The sequence below is a fragment of the Buteo buteo genome, chromosome 27 (genome assembly GCF_964188355.1).
Source record: "Buteo buteo chromosome 27, bButBut1.hap1.1, whole genome shotgun sequence".
Taxonomy (NCBI): domain Eukaryota; kingdom Metazoa; phylum Chordata; class Aves; order Accipitriformes; family Accipitridae; genus Buteo; species Buteo buteo.
In genome coordinates this window covers 11,371,450-11,389,612 of record NC_134197.1, presented here as the reverse complement: position 1 = coordinate 11,389,612, position 18,163 = coordinate 11,371,450, and the positions used below count along the sequence as shown (strand labels likewise).

Sequence of the window (18,163 nt, the reverse complement as noted above, 5' to 3'; positions counted from 1 at the left end):
AAAATAGCAAAACATATATTCTGACTCCAAATTTTCACCTTGCTCAAATTTTGATCTGATATGTAAAGGATTACAATATTAGTATGCAAAGCAGATCTCGATAATGATTTACAGGAGGCATATAAAGTTAGGAAGTATGCATAATATTCTTCCTGATTAAGAATTGTCATTGAAGCTCTAGTGAGTAGTTACTTGACCGCTAACTTCTGTAAAACTACTAACAGCAGAACCGAGTTGAAGTCAGCAGGTATCTTGAGTGCTGATGGGTATCTGGAATATATCTGCATCTACAGCAACTGTCTGAAGACTGTGAATGCTGCTAATAGTATTGCTCTGATAACTATCCTGAAATTAGGACATCACGGACTGAAAACTCTTTGGCTGGAATGTGTATATATTAACTCAGAATGGTTATCAAAAGAAAATCACAGATTGAAAAAACATTGATGGGGAAGACGTCAATTCTGTCAAACATGAAATAGAGAATACCACACTATAGGCAGGGCAGAGGAGGAAAGGAACACAGGGAACATGAACACAAATTTGGATACATCATTGCTATGATCACAAATCAGGTTGAGGAGCTTTTCTCTCTACAATACTTTTAATAGCATCTCTGTACTGCAGACTACCCCTTGGGATCAAAAGAGAGAACAGCAAATAAGATTTCTTGCTAGTACAGATACAATATCCTTCCCAGCATAGGTGGCATCTTCCATAAGTATTTCAAGGGAGTGTTTTTCCATACACACACTCTTAATTGACATAAGTGTGCCAGAAAAATCCTCAAAGATAAACTAAGATTTGGTCAATTATGTACTCAAGTTAAACACAGCTTCCTTAGCTCTCCTGCGATGTCTTTCACACACAATAGTATAAAACTAAGCTGTAGTTTGCATTATGGAGGTAATCATCTTCCACAGGTAACTGTCTTTTCCTAGCTCAATTTACAGATTTCAGCATTTATTCAGACCATTCAAAAAGACTAACCACTGGTAATAAAGTAAGAAGTAAATCTGCAAACCTTAGGTCTGAACAAAATAGGATGATGCAGGACACCTCTCTACCACATGGAAAGGAGCAGCAGAGTTGCAACAAATGCCATCTGACAGATTTGATACACTTTTCCAATGACTATTCAAGTTTTTAGTGTGCTATACTTTAAAGCCAGGATCAAAGTTTTAATTATTTCACAGATAACCTGTCAAATCCCAGATAGATCACTTGTAAAATCAAAAACTGCACCTGTAACATCATCTTCATTTGTTTAGATAAAACTAGCTTTATAAAGCCAAATGCTTCTAGTAAGCCTCAAGTATCCATATTTCTCTGCACTTCCTTACTACATTCAACCCATTTTCCTTTTAACATTCAGCACCCTGTGTGTCTCTCTTCCTGCTTATTCTTGCCCTCTTTATCACTGCTTCTACTCCTCCTGATATATTTTTTTCCTTCCTCGTTTTCCTCTAACATTCATAAACCCTCTCAACTACTCAGAGCAGGAAAAGGAAAATTTAATACATTTGTAGAATGCCATGTAATACACGTCTTCAATGTTGATATGTGCCAAAACACAAAATAAAAGATAATGTAACATCATAATACAATTCTTGCAGAAGGAAAAGACATGAAAGTATGAATTCTCATATACTTTGACCAAACAATTTTTGCCCTACTTCTTCACATTTCAGTTAGATCAAAACAGGCATGATGCTTTTTTTAAGTCTGATGTCAAGCCTCATAGGTTATGAGAGACTAAAAACAAAACTGTCAGTTACAAAGTGAAGAACACAGTAACCAAGAATAACAGTGAGACAACTACATGTTTGTTAAGAACAATCCACTCCAATTCAAATATTTTAATTCTATCATCAGCAAAAATTCCACAGAAGAATAGTTCGTTTTTGCAATGGAACCTCCTGCATTATCTGAACATGCTAATCAAATTTTAGAGATCTAAGATATTTTTACTTCAACAATCATCAATGCTTGGCAACACAGTTATATTGAAAGATAAATATTGTGTAATGTCTCTACATAGTTTTATAAGTAGATCAATCAATTAGCACAGCAATAAATTAGTTTCATTAGCATGTTTCAGGCATTAGGAGGTGCTTTACTAATTAAAAGTCACATATTTAAGCAAATGCCATTCCAAGTTTGTTCATATAAATGATATTCCTCTTTTTCAGAGTGCTTGCTTACTGTTTCAGAACGTAAGTATGATCTGTTAGATACTGAAGTCATTCAGTGCCAAGTTGATAACACAAGCTGCCACTTCAAATCATGCAATCAGGTAAAAATCTGGCCAGTAGCCACAATACTTTAGAATGCATTAGCTGAATACTGTAATTTATTCTATTAGAAGGCACAGGTATGTACACTAATAGCTTTAAGAAGCGTCATGCCATCACCAACTCATTTTTTGAGAAATTAATCTATTGAAAATTGCATTTTAAACTTCCTTACTTCACAATGACATTGTTTTGCAGTATTTCTGGGATTGCTTGTTTGTTTGCTTTTAATCTTATTGTTTATCTGATGATGCACTAACAGCTGCATACTGGCACCACATACACCGCAAACTGCATGGACAGGACAATTTTGCTGTCTCATTTCCATTTGGCCCAAGAACTTCTGCGCTGCAACTGCAGACCCAACGTGTTATAGAATGGGCAAAACAAAAATACAGTATAAAAATCTTGTTACTAGTGTTTCCCAAAACACATATGTAACTGATGCAATGCCTAATTAACTAAATATATAACCATACCCTAACTACATGGATGTCAAAGGAGTAATCTCAATGACTATTCAGCACTCATGTATAAATAATTATATCAATACCTGAAAATATTCCAAGCTAACTTCTTCTGCAGAATAAAATTATAAAAACAAAAACATTCACTTCTGGGTTGATATAGATGTATATATGTATGTGTGTAGGCTTTTGCTTATTTATGTTATATATAGATAGTATGGAATTCAAATAAAAGGAGGAATTCCCAATTCAACGCATAAATTCTGTATTAACTATCATTACTGCTATTTTGTTTATATGCTAGAGAAACATACTTTAGAATTATTTTGCTTTTTCATAGAATCATCTTTTGTAGCTTTTCATCCAGAATGACTAGTTAAATAATAGCTATACTGCTGCTATAAATACAGTACTATCAGTCCAGCTAAGCAAGTCCTAAAGGGATGAAATGATTAGAATATTTTAGAAAACTCTCTGTACCTATAAAGCAGATTTCTTACAAATCATAAAATGAGGCAGAGAACATTAGAAAAGGACATGAGCAGAATAAGATTACAAAAACATTTTTCACCTCATTTGAGACTGAGATTTAAAGTCCTGCAAACGCAGAAATTTATAAACCTACATTTCCTTTAGAATTTTGATTAGTTCATGAAAACCTCATCTCAATACTCTCACTGGTCAAGAACACTTAGTAAAAGCACTGTTTTAAAATGTTTTTCTCCTCTACCTTTATATGTGAATATATTAATGGCTATGTATTCAAAGATCTTATTTAAAATAATATTCCATAAATGTTTCTGTGAAAAGGTTTTAGTTCATTCTTTATACTAAAACAGTGCCCATATCTGCTGTATAGTAAACTGTCCCTTGTTGAGAGATGAAGCTATTGAATGAAATACAACTGATAAAGTTACTTAGACTAGTTTGCAGTTGAGCAAATGTTTTTATCCTCTAAAATATTTTGAAAGTAACTTTGAAAGTGTCAATTTTCAATTTCTTTAAAATTAATTCAGAGAGACAACATCCATAGGAACCTCACAGTAATTTTCTTAAAAGATTTATTTCATTTATGCCTGAAAGCAACATTTTAATACTAGCAATGGTATTCTATAGAAGTTAACATTCTTTTTACCTCTCATACCTTTAATATACACATTTAAATGTTCTCAGTGACACACTGACAATTGCAACTGAAATAGAGGTGAAAAGAAAAACCCCAAAATCCAAACCAAACCAAAATTCTTCAACCCACTAAGAACAAACACCTATTCTTCCACATTATTTAACTTTGTGGTGTGCAAGACCAAAACCAGATACTTGGCTTTACACACTGGTTAGTGCTAAATAAATCTTAAAGGAATATTTCCAGTGCAACATATTTTTTTTGAGTGGCTGATTGGTTGTTACTGAGCTTGCCTGTCAGTTGGTACCTGTATCTCTCTACCAGGCTTCTTATAACTTTACCTCCCAGGAGGGAGGAAGCATTTACAAAAAGAGAGAGAGAGGTAGAAACAGTGAATTTTTTTACTACAATTTTACTTGGTGACTTAAAGACAACTGACACAAAACACCTGAAAACCACAACTTTTGCTATCAAATACGTTGCCAGTAATGTCATCCAGTGAAATGAAGACAACATATTTTTTGAACATTACAATCCTCTTATCATCATGGAGAAGTGATGACTCCTCTGGTGTTCAAACACATCCTGCAGACAACAGTTTCTCAGAATCTGCTCTAGCCTTTTTTCTGATGATTTACTGAACAGATTCTCTGCTTTCTTTAAAGCGTACGTTTGAGCAACTACCACAAGAGAACAAATGTCCAGCTCTGCAGCTCAGCAGAACATATAATTAACTTATCTAGAAACTGTTGTAACATGTAGCTGTGGCCTAGAAAACAAGATTAAAAAAAATACTCAGTGCAGTAATCTGTGAAAACAGTCACAAAGTTCTGTTTATACCATTCTTGCATATATTTTAATCCAAATGTTTGTGTTGCCAAAGCAAAAGAGTCAATAAAGTGGCAGTATTCTTATTTGAATAGCATTGCATAGCTACAAAGCAAAGTACATGTTTTAGTAGTTTCACACTGTTTAGGATTTTTTTGTTCACATATAACATCTATTTGACCAGCTGTATATTTAGCTAACACTTCTTTGTGTGGGGTAACTCAGGTTAAAATTGCAGGTTGAGGTTTTGGGGATCGTAGATCTATAGACTATTTGAGATTGGAAGGCACCTCTGGAGATCACCTAGCCGATCCCCCTGCACAAGGTTGCCCAGGACTGTGTCCTGTCAAGTCTTCAATATCTCCAAGGATGGAGTGTCAACAACCTCTGGGCAACCTGTTAGAGTGTTCCATCACCCTTACAGCAAAAAAAGATTTTTCTTATTTTTCTTATATTTCAGTTTGTGCCCATTATGAGGATGATGGGAAGAAAATCTTTATATTCTAAAAAATGAGGACATTTGATACAGAAACCACAGAGATAGAAAAATGGAACATCACAACATTTTACTGTTTCTTTTCACAACTTTTTACAGTTTTTAGCTTTTTATATACTTGAAATCATATAACCTATTATGATGGTTTATATTGAAGACTCAATTATATGGTCCAAAGAACTGCAATACTTGTTGCCAAAGATCCCTCCTGTTCTTATGTATGTATTTACAAAGACCTAACATATGTGATATTTTTTGGATAGATTGATAAAAATGTGATTAAAACACAAGTATACTTGTTATAACAAGTTTTATTTATCTGTAATGTACCAATCATGAGTGCAAATAAATGTTGATTTAAGTATTAACAGACAGGCCTTCACCAGCTAGCAGATGTAGCAATCTAATTCAGCAATGCCAATTCTTGATTTAGGTTTTGCTCTGCATGGACTGGATAAATTTAACCTGTGATGTCAATTTTATTATTACAAAGAATTTGTTATTCAGCATGTAACAGACAAATTAGCAGAGCCAGAATCTCTTTTCTACATTAAGACATCAAAGTGGACTATAAGGGAAGCTTTGACCAAACCTGTGACTGAGCTAATACAGCATTAAAATTGAAAAATATACAAACTGAGATTACAAATTATAGAGATTGACAACAAAAAGAATACATTAATGACAGTTCACAGCATAAGGAATCAAACCAAATTACATTTCCATGATTAACCACTAGCATTTGATACAACAATGAAGAGAAATGCTAGCAAACTGATTCACAATATTTTACTGCAAACTGTTAATTGTATCTGAGTTTAAAAATAAAATTTATTTCTTTCTTTATAACAGTGGCAGGCTATTTGATACAAATCAATTAAAATGTTTTGCCTCATGAGATCTGTGCCTGATTGTATGAAATCACTGCACTTGGAAGGGAGAAATCCCCAAAGGAACAACGTCACAACAAAAAATTTTGGCAACATTCCTTCCAGCATTTAATAATCAGTGGATTCAGTCTTAGAGGTATTAATCTTATTTTCTATTCACCATAATCATATTCTAGGACCTAAATCAGATCTTAAAAGTGATTAAATAAAACTGACCCTGTAATTTCTATCTACAGGATGCCTAATCAGACATAATCTTTACGGCATTCTCCATTTTCGCACTGAAGTGTGGTCATTTAATTTTGCAGTGAGAAGAAACTCTTTAAGACCAGATATTTCTTTTTAATTTTATATTTCATTGCTTCCTAATAGACAGATCTAATGCCCTAGAGACTTTTTATCCATCTTAAGACTGTAATTTTATCTCCTAGACTGAGGTATCACTACTCTCTATAGCACAGTCCTACGACTAATATCTCAGTGTTTTGTAACTGCTAACTCTTTCATTAATAAAGATGTAATCAGCAACTATACACACATTTGTGCTGTAAAGCACAAATGAAATATATCAGAACTATTATATGGTTTATCCTGTATCAGAACTATTATATTGTTTATATTAAAATATTATTAGACCAAAATATTATTAAAACCTAACAGAGTAGAAGAATTGCAGGTACGGTACAAAGGTTACAACTCAATAACGTAATAAACATTTCACAGAGTACAGCACGTTCAAGACCTCCTGTTGATGAAGCTCAAAATACATTAAGGAAGGACAATACTGGAAATGTTGGCAATATGAAGTGGAACAGAAGTGCATTTTCTTTTAGATGCTTTCTCTTACTCATCAGCAGTGCCAGGTCATGACTCTCAGAAAATAAAGGACATTGAGAATTCAAATGATAGCCTAGAATGATGATTCTTTCTAAAATGCACTCCTATCATTGTCTGAAAGATCTTTATATTAATCTAATACTACTGCTCTAGCTGCGGAGGAAGAGTCTGATATCTCAGTAGACAAATGCATTAAAAATCCACTTTGTCTGCTGTAGATGAGGTATATAGTTATTTTGCTCAACAGCCAAGCTTTTCCAGAATCCCACTAATACTCTCATGAAGAACTATCTACTCTAGCTAAGAGAGAATGCTGATACCTCTATTATTTGAGAAAAAGTTCCAAGGAAATAATTCACAGATACATATATGAACAGAACCTTTTTGCCATAATGTCCAGATATCAAAGAATAATCTTGAATCCGCTATATTCCATTGCTTCATCTGATGTGTTGAGAATAATGAAATTGCCAAATGCAAAAAAACCTCTAAAAATAAACATGGTCTTTATGCAACCTATCGCTATACTCAGAAAATGTTAGCATCAATGCAGTGCATCATATTGGTGTTTACAAATTGTTGAAAAATGGTGTTGGCAAATTTCCTTGAGCAAATCTCCTTGAACAAATTTCTTTCCTTAGAGATAACTGCTTCATTTTGGATCACAATGTTCCACATACTAAATTGTACACATATTGAGAAAACAGGTTACTTAAATATGCTGCCTTCTCAATAAAACTTTGCTCTTTCTGTGAAATTAATTGTATCCATCTCATTCAGCTCATTACATTAATTAAAAGAAATAGGGTTGGGAGTTCCTGTTTGGTTTGTTTTTTTGTTTTTTGTTTTTTTTTTTTTTTTTACAACAGCAGAACAGGGAAATGGTGTTTATTCTGATTTGTGCATCATCAGTAGAACCCTTTATGTGGGGTTGTGATTTTGAATCTTTTCCTGTGCAGGTCCTCATACCTGGCACTTTTTTTAATAAACAAAAACACGAGATCTAAATTCTATTTACACATTTATAGAAGAGATGAGATTAACTATCAGAAAGCAAGTTAATTGTTTAGGGCTGAGGAATAAGGGGAAATTTGTTTTCCTTTCCTGTTTTTAACATAAGTGGCTAAGAGATTATAAATAAACTATTCTTGAAATGTCATTTCTCAAAGTAGACTAAAAGATACTGTAATAAAATATTTCTGTAACAACAGTGTATTAATATAAAAAAACACCTGAAAAGTAGTATCATTGTATAATCTTATAGTTATTATCTCACAGTATGGTCACTGTTGAATTGTACAATTACTGATAGATTTTTTAAAAAAAATATGTGAAATTCTAATAATTGAAATTAAATAAAAAACTAAAACCAAAACAATTTTGGTTAAAGCATGTAAATAATGCATCACAGTTCAAGTAATGAACTGCTACTAGAATATCTTCTCCATCAATTAAGGCCAAAGCTTCAAATTAATATTTCTAACTGGAATATCCACAGTATTTCCTAATCTAATAGCTTCTGGTTGAAACTGTTTTCCACTTTTGTCATATTTTAATATTAGTCATGTTGCTATCTTTATGACCTCTTGCACTGTTGAGGTAATGATAATTACTACAGCAAGTCAATGTACACCTGAAATCATAATCATCATTTACTAAAATATCTTATATCCCACAAAGCTTGAAATTTAATTTCTTTCATAAGCAAACTGGTTGAGGAAGAAAAACTATCTAGCCTTGACTTACAGATGTCATTCTGCATTACCTGTTGTCTGTGTGGAACTCAGGCTAATTAATTATAACAATCCAATGAAAAGAGGGGATCTTAAACAGCACACTGTTCGGAATTTATTTTCCTGCTCTACATTTAAAGCAGCAAGTTATGAAATGAAGTTGTCAAGAAATTATCGGTCCACTACTTCACACAGCTATACTTAACCATCTTAAAAATAAAACTTAATGGGACAGGAAGAGCAAAAACTATTTGAGTTGAAAATTCAATTGCAAATGTATTTTTTATTTGCCCCTCTCTTCTTTAAAAAAACAAAATGAAGTACAACATGAAGGACAACTACTTTAAAATGACTTAACAAAAAGCCACGTATGGGCCCCTCAACTCAAAGTACTTGAAACCTTTTCAATCTTTACAGCCCTTAGTCAAATTCTACAAAATAGGTTCTTAGGGAGAAAAAGGTATGTCTCTCAAGATGTTTGTCCCCACAAACATCATTTTGCCATTTATAACATCACCATCATCAAGATGTCTCATCAAATTGATTTTTGCTTTTTCAAATCCAGGAGAAATTGAAAAAACATGAATGCCACAAAATACATCTTGGCATTCTTCCGTTTATCTATTACATTTTCTAATAAATACAGCTTTCTTGAAATAAAGTTTCAACTTGGAAATCTGAAACCCTACAGAAGACCATGCAAATAGTACAGCTAAGTATGCATGCTTCTACTGAAACATATGAATTTTAAATTGGTCTTGATTCTGCAAATTGATCCATCCATGGATTCACAGGCAGAGATGCGCAATCCCTGTGCAGAGGCTTGTGGACAGCAAATTTAATATGATGGCTTACTATGAACGTGTGTTCAATCTATACATAATTTGTACAGAAGTAGTACTGAAAAACCATTATACTGAGAAATTATTAGTGAAAGAAATAAGTTAACACCACTTTAAAAAACAAATTTTCATTAATATTATTTCTTAAACAGTTCTAGATATCATTTACAAATACTGTTAAGAACGATGCTTACAGCAAAATGGAAAGATTTTAACAGATGATATCCCTTGTATGATTGTATATCAAAAGGTTTGTTTTGAGATTCTTAACAGATGACTGTGTTAAACTATTTCTGGACATATTCAACGTTAACATTAATGAGATCAGAACACGCATCAGCAGATTGCAAAATGTAGCTAGAAAGAGTTCAACAGCTTGACTTCATAATTTAGTTAGTAAGTACCCTAATAGTGCTCCACCTCCAACCCCCAAAATAAATTTAAAAACAAAAATACAAACCCCACACAAACAAAAGCAAAACAAAACTGAAAAAGGCCAAATTAAAGAAATTGAAAACACCTAATGTTTGAAGAGTACACATGGATGAAGATTTTAAGGTCACTTAGATATTTTTGAAAGCTTTACACAGTGATTTTTGTTCAAACTCACCATTTAAATAAACAAAAATTACTATATATGTCATATATTCCTTTAAATATAACAAAAGCACTTATAATTTGAACAGGAGACTTCTATTTTAAAAAAACACTGTTTCAAAGATTTTGGAGATGCTGGCATTATATTTTAAATTAAATTGTGATTAAAAAACTTAATATTTTCTTGACTATTTGACAGATACTTACACAAAAAAGGGCATCAGCTGAATAAGAGTCTCTTTTTTGGGATTGGCTGTGAATTCTGGCACGGTTTGAATAATTTTGTTCATTACGTTTCTTAGGTAATTTTGTAGCTGCTTGCGTCGCTCTTCTACAAACTTTGCATCCTAAAAATAGAAAGGAAAAAATATAAATGGCACAAAGAATACGTTTTTCAGTTCTATAATGTAACTAAACAGTCCTAACAAGCATAAAATTTCATCTTTTGATGATCTATGTTTATTATGTCTATAGAAATGTGTTAGCAATATGTAAAAAACCCATGACTCCAGCCACCTTAGAGAGAAGGAAAATCATGCAACCTAATAAAAACCTGTTTCACAAAAACATCCACTGACAGGATGCTGAATTCTCTCCTTGGCAGAATGTCTCTTCTATGGACCAGAATTCTTCTCCTAATAGCATATCTCCATAAATATACTACAATCTTAGAAAGGCAGTGCATAACAGTGGCATAGAGGCAGTGGCATAACAATTTATGCAATTCTTTTTGAGATCCAGAATTACCAGTCTTTGCAGAAGGAAATACTGACTTATTCCCACAATTTCTTCACAATTCATACTTTTCAGGCGTTGGGTACACAAACTCCAGAATGGATTAACACTTCTCCAGCTTTTTTGTTATTATGTTAATAAATTACTATTTTATGATTCAGCTTTCACGTAGTAGACTGCTTTTTGAAAGATTATATCACAACTCTCATAAAAAACGTTTTACTGAAGTTCCTATTGTATTTTAGATCTCAGGATTTTATACTATATTGGCCCCAATAAATAAAATAATTCTATAAAGTCCACATTCTGCTGAGGGACTTACAAATTAAAAGTCTAACAACAAGCATAAGGCCATGCATCCTGTAACTTACATCTAGCTTCAACTTTTTCCTGTGAGGGATCACAGTTACAGTGACCTATACATAAAGTCTACACATTTCAAACTAACATAAAACTATAATAGGTTTACAATGAAATTGGGTGCTGGCTGGTTTGAGCTACAGCCAGTATGCTGTATCTCAGGAATGCAGGCATTCTGATCACCTGGTTTAAGTGTCAGAGTATGTTCTTTAGGCATTAAGCCAAAACTATTATTAGACAATTACAGCTCTCAAAGGAAGACTATTATCTATAAGATTTTATCCAACCTGTATTATTTATCTGTGTAAGAAAAGCAGTTGAAACAAATTCTTGTTTCTTGCAAAAAAAATTACAACCCACCAACAAAACACCATAAATACATTTGACAACACTGAATAAATTCACTGTATTAAAAAGGTTCAAGCCATGCTGCCATGCATGGGATGCAAACCGGAAGATTATTCCTTCCTTAGGTAAACCAGACTAACTCATTGTCAAAGCAGGGATGCTTCCTCAAATTCAGGACTGCTGTAGAGTTCCTAGAACCTTTATTAACATTTTGTTCTGTTCTTATCTCTCATTAGGAAAAGTTACGAGGAACAGCAATATTTTTAGGAGACATAAGAAAATGATAAAAGATTCTGAATGACGTTTCTCAAAGTAGTAATTTAAATTCATAGAATTAAAAAAAAAATATCAACAAATGTTAAGTAAGGAACATTTGCAAATATTGGCAAATAATCCTGTATACTAAAAATAGCCTCATTTTTTTATAATTTAAGGAAGTCTTTTATGCTCTTGTCTTTTATTTGTATGTGATTACTTAATAACATGTAATTGTAATTACCGTAACAATGATAATTGTCGAAGACATTCATACTTACAGGCTTCGAAAACTTGGGCACTGCTTGTGTTGTTTAATTAAGTTCACAAAATTCCGAAATATATACAGATGCATTTTTTTTTGTTTTCTAGGTATGAACTTACACCGATGTCCAGCCCTGCTTCACATTCCAGTTTTATATTAACACATGTAATAATCAAGGTCAGTGTGAAAATAAAAAACCTATGTATTATATGGTTTGCCATTTCTTTATCAGTCACATTGTTTTTTAGCAACATACACACACTACGCACACAAATTGTATAGCAAGTGATTCTAGTGTTAATTGATTTACTAAAAAACGAAGAAATGAAGTTTGAAAACTCTTGGAAACTGATACTTTATTAAAGAACAAAGCTGCATTGTTGACACTTCATGCAATCCACTCTGCAGAGTCACTCACCCAGTACTCCACAACTGAGTACAGTTACTACTCAAACAGAACAGAGCAACAGCTTGCTCCCTGCCCCGCTGCACTGACGAAGTCTGGACAAATGTGTGGAACAGAAGTCTATACAAGCTGTTGGGAAATGTTAAAGCAAAAATTTTAATACATGGCGACACATTATATTAAAATAAAATGGAATGCTAATAATAAATAATAGTGTAGTGCAATACGAATTAACTAATTGACTAACATAAATTTTATTATTTTCCCTCTTTTCACTAAGACTTTTATTCCTACTGGATTCTTTGACTAGCTCAAGGAACAGCCTTGTCTTCCCATCTTTTCACTCAAAGGGTTTGAAGTATCACATCATCCCATTGGCAGGGATGGTAATTTGCTACCACCAGCAGTGTGAGGCAGAAGACAAGAAAGTGTGGCACATAGATTTCAGAGAAGAAGAAAAAGGTTGTGGAACAGCTTTGGTTCTGAAAGCTTCAACCACATGAGTAGTGGTGATGTTTGGCATGTGAGACCATTTCAGTTATGTAGTAGTCCTCTCCCCCTGTCCTACTTGACTGCATACAACGGACGAAGGAGCATTGCTTTGGTCTACAAGCCGGCTCCCAGCACAGACACAGCCTCAGCTTAGAGCCATTCCAAAGAACTGGCCTCACCCCCACTACACTTCCTTGATTCTACTTTCATCCCTTCTATCGGTTATGTTCTCAAGCCCCTAAGAAAATCTCCATTTTTCAAGTACCACATTCATTAGCACTTTTTCAGTTCTTAACTTTTTTTTGGTCACAAATCCTTAACAACAGTACATTCAGTGAAATAATTTCAATTATGTTAAAATTTTCTCTTAAGCAGAAGCTGCATTCTTTTAGTATGACTTCTGTACTGCACATGTATTTAAATAAATACATCTTTCGCAGGCAGGACCACTTTGTTATAAACACAGGAGCAAAATGCTGAATGTAGGTACTTTCTATCCCTTATGTCATTGTAAAGAATCTCATTAACTACAGACAATAATGACACAAAGGAGTTTTCTAATTAAGACTGCCAGAACATGCTTAGGGAATGCATTTTTGCCGTTTACAGCTGATCAAATTAGTGCTTATAATATAGCTATTTTTCTGCCATTTATTCAAGTGAAATACATAACATCTCAGAAATTAAACTCAACCTGAAAACACTTAAAATGCTCTTTTAGCCTGATATAAATTTGATCTCTAAAACAAACACTGAGCACAATCGTGAAATTCTGTACCATGTACTAAGGCCCATTGTCCTTACCAGAAGTAACGTAAACCAAGGTCAAAATGATTCAGCTGTAGATCTATATCATTAAATGTGCATTTTGCAACAGCAGGTCGGCTGCTCAGAGAAATTATTTTACCACATAGTTGTTACTGCCAAGTTGTTGCAGTAATAAAGAGTTTTTGTCACAAAACAGTAAATAGAATAAGTGGTAGTGGAAAACCACAATTGGTTCAAAGCCTGGCCAATTTTTTCAGTCTGAAATTCTAAAGAGGTAACTGTTACCCTCTTTTCATTGGACCCAACTATCTACAATTGAAATCTAGTTAGTATTTTATATTCTAACTCCTAAACGATATTTTTATTTACAAGCAAAAAGTAAAGGGAAAGGTTTTGATTTGGATTTGTATCAGTGAAAAAAACCCATACTTTGAGTACATGTTTTTGGTGACTGTATGAGACTGTATCTGTCAATACAAATCTACACTTGCATATCTATTCACACAGGAAACAGATTTATGTATGCTTGATATGAATGTACTATGGGGACAAAGTAATTTTGTTAAAATTACAACTACATACACTTTTGCAAAAAACCCTTACATTTTCACAGTATTAAAGGTTATATAGTTTCATTTTTAGGAAAATAAATGCATATATGGGAAGATAAAGTAACATTACTAAATAAATGCACACTTTCAAGATCTCATTGAAGAGAGATCCTGCTGACATGGTTGAAAAAGGAGACCTGCTCTCAAAAATATGGATAGGTATTATTACAAAGATCAAAGGTATTTTCCAAAATTCATGTAAGAAAAATGTACAGAAGAAATGGAATGGGTAAGACAAATAAATAGCAGGTCTTGTCTCTAACAAGAAAAAAGAACTTGCATCTTGAATCATCAAGCCAGTTATTTGACCAGTTGGGATCCAAATGACAAGGAAGATCTTTTCTTTGCCTCTTAAATGTCTCTTTTTATTTACAGGAATGCTTTATGAATTTTACCTGCCTTTATTACATATGTTGCTTTTTTAAAAAAAAACAGCACTAGCAGGAGCTCTGGACAAAAAAAACAGTAAGTTCTTTCAAATCTGGCTGTAAAAATAAATTTTGAATAATTGTGGCACTGACTTTTTTTCAAGAAGCACATACCAGAAATGGCACTAAAACCAGCATTATACATATTTGGTTCCTATACTTTCAAGAGCTGTTACTGTTTATAGGACACAAATTATATATAATTTGAAATTATTATAGAAAAAACAGACTGTTCTATATTAAGTTTTTCTCCATTTTTATACAGAACATACTAGATTCTTCCATAACCAATTTGGGAACACATGTTTTTAAGCATTTTCCTGAGTCAGGCCCTACAAGCCGTTTCTGCAAATCTTTCCATGAAGGTATTTGAACAATTGGCTACAATCTTACTAACTTTAAGACCAAAAGGCAAGGCTAGCTGGCCCTTTCAGTTCTTCTAACTGGGTCCAGTGGTAGACTGAGTGATCACACCAAACTTGAAAAATTTAACTCTTAACTATTACTTGTAAAACATCTCCTACTGTATTCATGATAAACCTAATCCCTGATCCCATGGCACTACAGGGGGCAAAAGAGTATTCAAAGAAGGCAGGAGCTCTGCTTTCAAGATTTGAGATTTCTTTTCAATTCAAAAGATAAACTCTTTGGAGACATATATCCTTAGTGTGAGGGATTATTTATGGACAGCTACTACCACTCTTTGTGATGATGCTGAAATTACCTTATTGTACTTGAAAAGCAGCTCCAATCTGACCAGACAGAAAGCCTCACATATTCAGTACCACCTGATTAACAATCCATAAAAGCATTCTGCACATAGGAAAGGAACTAGTACATGCAGGGATACATTGCCTACAACCATAATCCATTGCCCTTCGTAATTGATTAAGAATCTCTCTTTCCCTGTCAAAAAAAAGGGTACTATATAGAAAGGGACTCAGTTACATAAAAAATAGGGACTCTGATATACATCTGTAGGGCATCTTGGCCACATCAGCACTAATTTATGCAGAGAAAATTTATATTGTGCACAAATTGTTAATTGTGACTTAACATACCAGCATTCACCTTCAATTTGTAGGCATATTTTCTGAAAAATAAAGCTACTACTGTTTCTGCACAAACTACTGTCAAAGTTATTTCCTAGCCTACAGTTCAAGAGAATATACTTTTGATTAAGAGTCCACAAAATTTCAGTTAACAAGCAAAACTACTTCAGACTGCAGAAGCATCAAAACACATCTGGGAAAATATTTTTAATCTGAAACTAATGTCTCCCAAAATATTGTATGAAATTCTTTTTGACTGAGAATTTGCCAAGTTTCTGTCCACAGCAAAATGCTAGTATCAAATTACAAATCTCTAAAAATGAGAATACATAATGGAAATCTTATAGACTCTCAACAGATATAAGAAGATGATGTTAAGCTCTAAAACTAAAAAGCAGAGTCTAATGTACCATATCTTATGTTACACTGCTTTGCAGTTTTTTATTACAAGCCAAGTTCATTCCAACTTGCAGTTTAATTTGTTTCACACAACTGCTGGTCTTTCATATACACTGTTAGTATGTAGCAGATGGCAAAACATTGATATTCTTCATTATTAATGGCACAGCTCACTTAGGATGTTTCAAGTATTTTCCATGAGCTGTTGGAAATGGTATGATTGCCATGGTTACCTGCCACAATTTAGGGACAGATAAAACACTTATATATTCTGGTTTTGGTGCTGTTGTGATCAACATAAAATGCACTGCTTCTGATGTTCTAACTATTATTTATCATTTAACTAACCTCCTATTGTTAGCACTGGGGGGGGGGGGGGCGCTGGACGGGACGGGACGACACAACACAACAAAACCAAGCAACAGCTCAGGGCTCAATCCAACTCAAAATAAAAGGAAATATGGCTTTAGGACTTCAATGAAAGCTGTATCAGCCTCTAATACCACACAATGCATCCCATCCTAAATAAAGCTGACAATAGTGCTATTCAAAAATGAACCTGCAAATGCAGAAATAAACTCAGGTTATTCTAGGGTAGCCCAATATTTTTTACCATCTTGGTCAACCAGTCTTAGCAAAATGATCGTATCAGGTTTTGTCTATTTAAAAGACACCAAATCGTTAAGCTGAAAATGAAACTGGAAATCAGAAGCTGAAATGGGAGCTAATTAAACCCTCAATTGCTGAGTCATTCTCATTGTTTTGTGATTACAAAACAGTTAGATAGCAAGTATTAATTTTTACAGGCTAATTGACACTTTTGCAAAGGTCACAATAAAACATGACTTGAATACACCTGTCCTTCAGTAACTACTGTATCATGAAACAGTTTTATGGATGTACAGTTTCCAATACTAAATACACCAAATGCTACCAAATTAAACAAAAATATTCTCAAAATCATTAAAACTACATCAGCTTAAAATTTCCATCCTCCTTGTATTGCCAGTTTCTGGATGGCAGAATCAGGCTAGCTTTATACAACAAAACAAGGGTATACAATACATGAAATTGCCATTTTTCCCATCCCACTGTGAGATTATTTGTACATTTACTGTTCAGTGGAACAAACAGGAATTTAAGAGGATGAGATACAAAGAAGAAATCAAGGAACTGTCAATTTTGAAAAGAAATCTTTCTTTAAACAGAGATTTACTATGTAATTGTAATTATTATTCTGTATTTCTCTACTAAAGTAGTTGATGCATTTCCATTTCCAACTATGGGTTCATTTCAATGATACCAGAAAGTATGTAACGCTTTTAGATAAAGTCATTTGAAAGAGGCATTGCTGCAAACCCATCCAGCAGCAGACATGCCAAGGGTGAGCTACAGTCCTTTCAATGACCTCAGTCTAGCACAAACTTACGTGGACAATTGCAACATTTTCATTAGCATTTCTAATTTTTTGAGACGTGAGGCATCTCCTGCAGTACTACGCAATGCTGCTCAGCACAGCCTACCTGTTCAGTAAGGAAATGGCTGCTCGACAGCTGTGCCAGCCTTCTCAGGTCACCAGAAGAGCTGCAAGCCCAGTCTATGCCTCGCAAATACGTTTTTTATTCAAATGTTAATTTTTGAAAAAATTCTTACCTTTTATTTTAAGAGAGTAGTTTATATATCACAGCATTATAGCTACTAAGGTTTATAGTCATACTAAGGTTTTGTCTGTGCTTTCTTGGAATATAATGTTGCTGTATAGCATCCTCTAAGCAAGTCCAGAGCACAAGCATGTTAACAGACAATCCCATTTGGATGAATTCTTCCCCTGTGTAATAAATCTCAGCCAAACTATGTCTTCTACCTCTCTAAATTGGCTCTAAACAGGCATTTACAGAATCCTGGAGCCAAGTACGTTTCTTAAGATACCTGGC

At 33.7% G+C, this 18,163-nt stretch overlaps 1 protein-coding gene across 6 annotated transcripts in view; it reads right to left on the bottom strand.

The window, feature by feature from the left end:
• The window catches only part of SNX29 (sorting nexin 29), a 144,771-nt gene that overhangs the window by 28,647 nt on the left and 97,961 nt on the right, over window positions 1-18,163 (bottom strand). For 4 of the 6 annotated variants that reach the window (XR_012654569.1, XR_012654570.1, XM_075058763.1 and 1 more), the window contains one exon: window positions 10,318-10,457. Coding sequence is in view for 3 of the 6 variants with exons in the window: in XM_075058763.1 (XP_074914864.1) it covers window positions 10,318-10,457 (140 nt within the window). In the remaining 3 variants the exon portion in view is untranslated. Of the gene's footprint in view, window positions 1-3,408; window positions 4,657-10,317; window positions 10,458-12,491; window positions 12,609-18,163 lie in introns of those variants that run through there. The other 2 variants (XM_075058764.1, XR_012654571.1) reach the window with 2 other exon arrangements.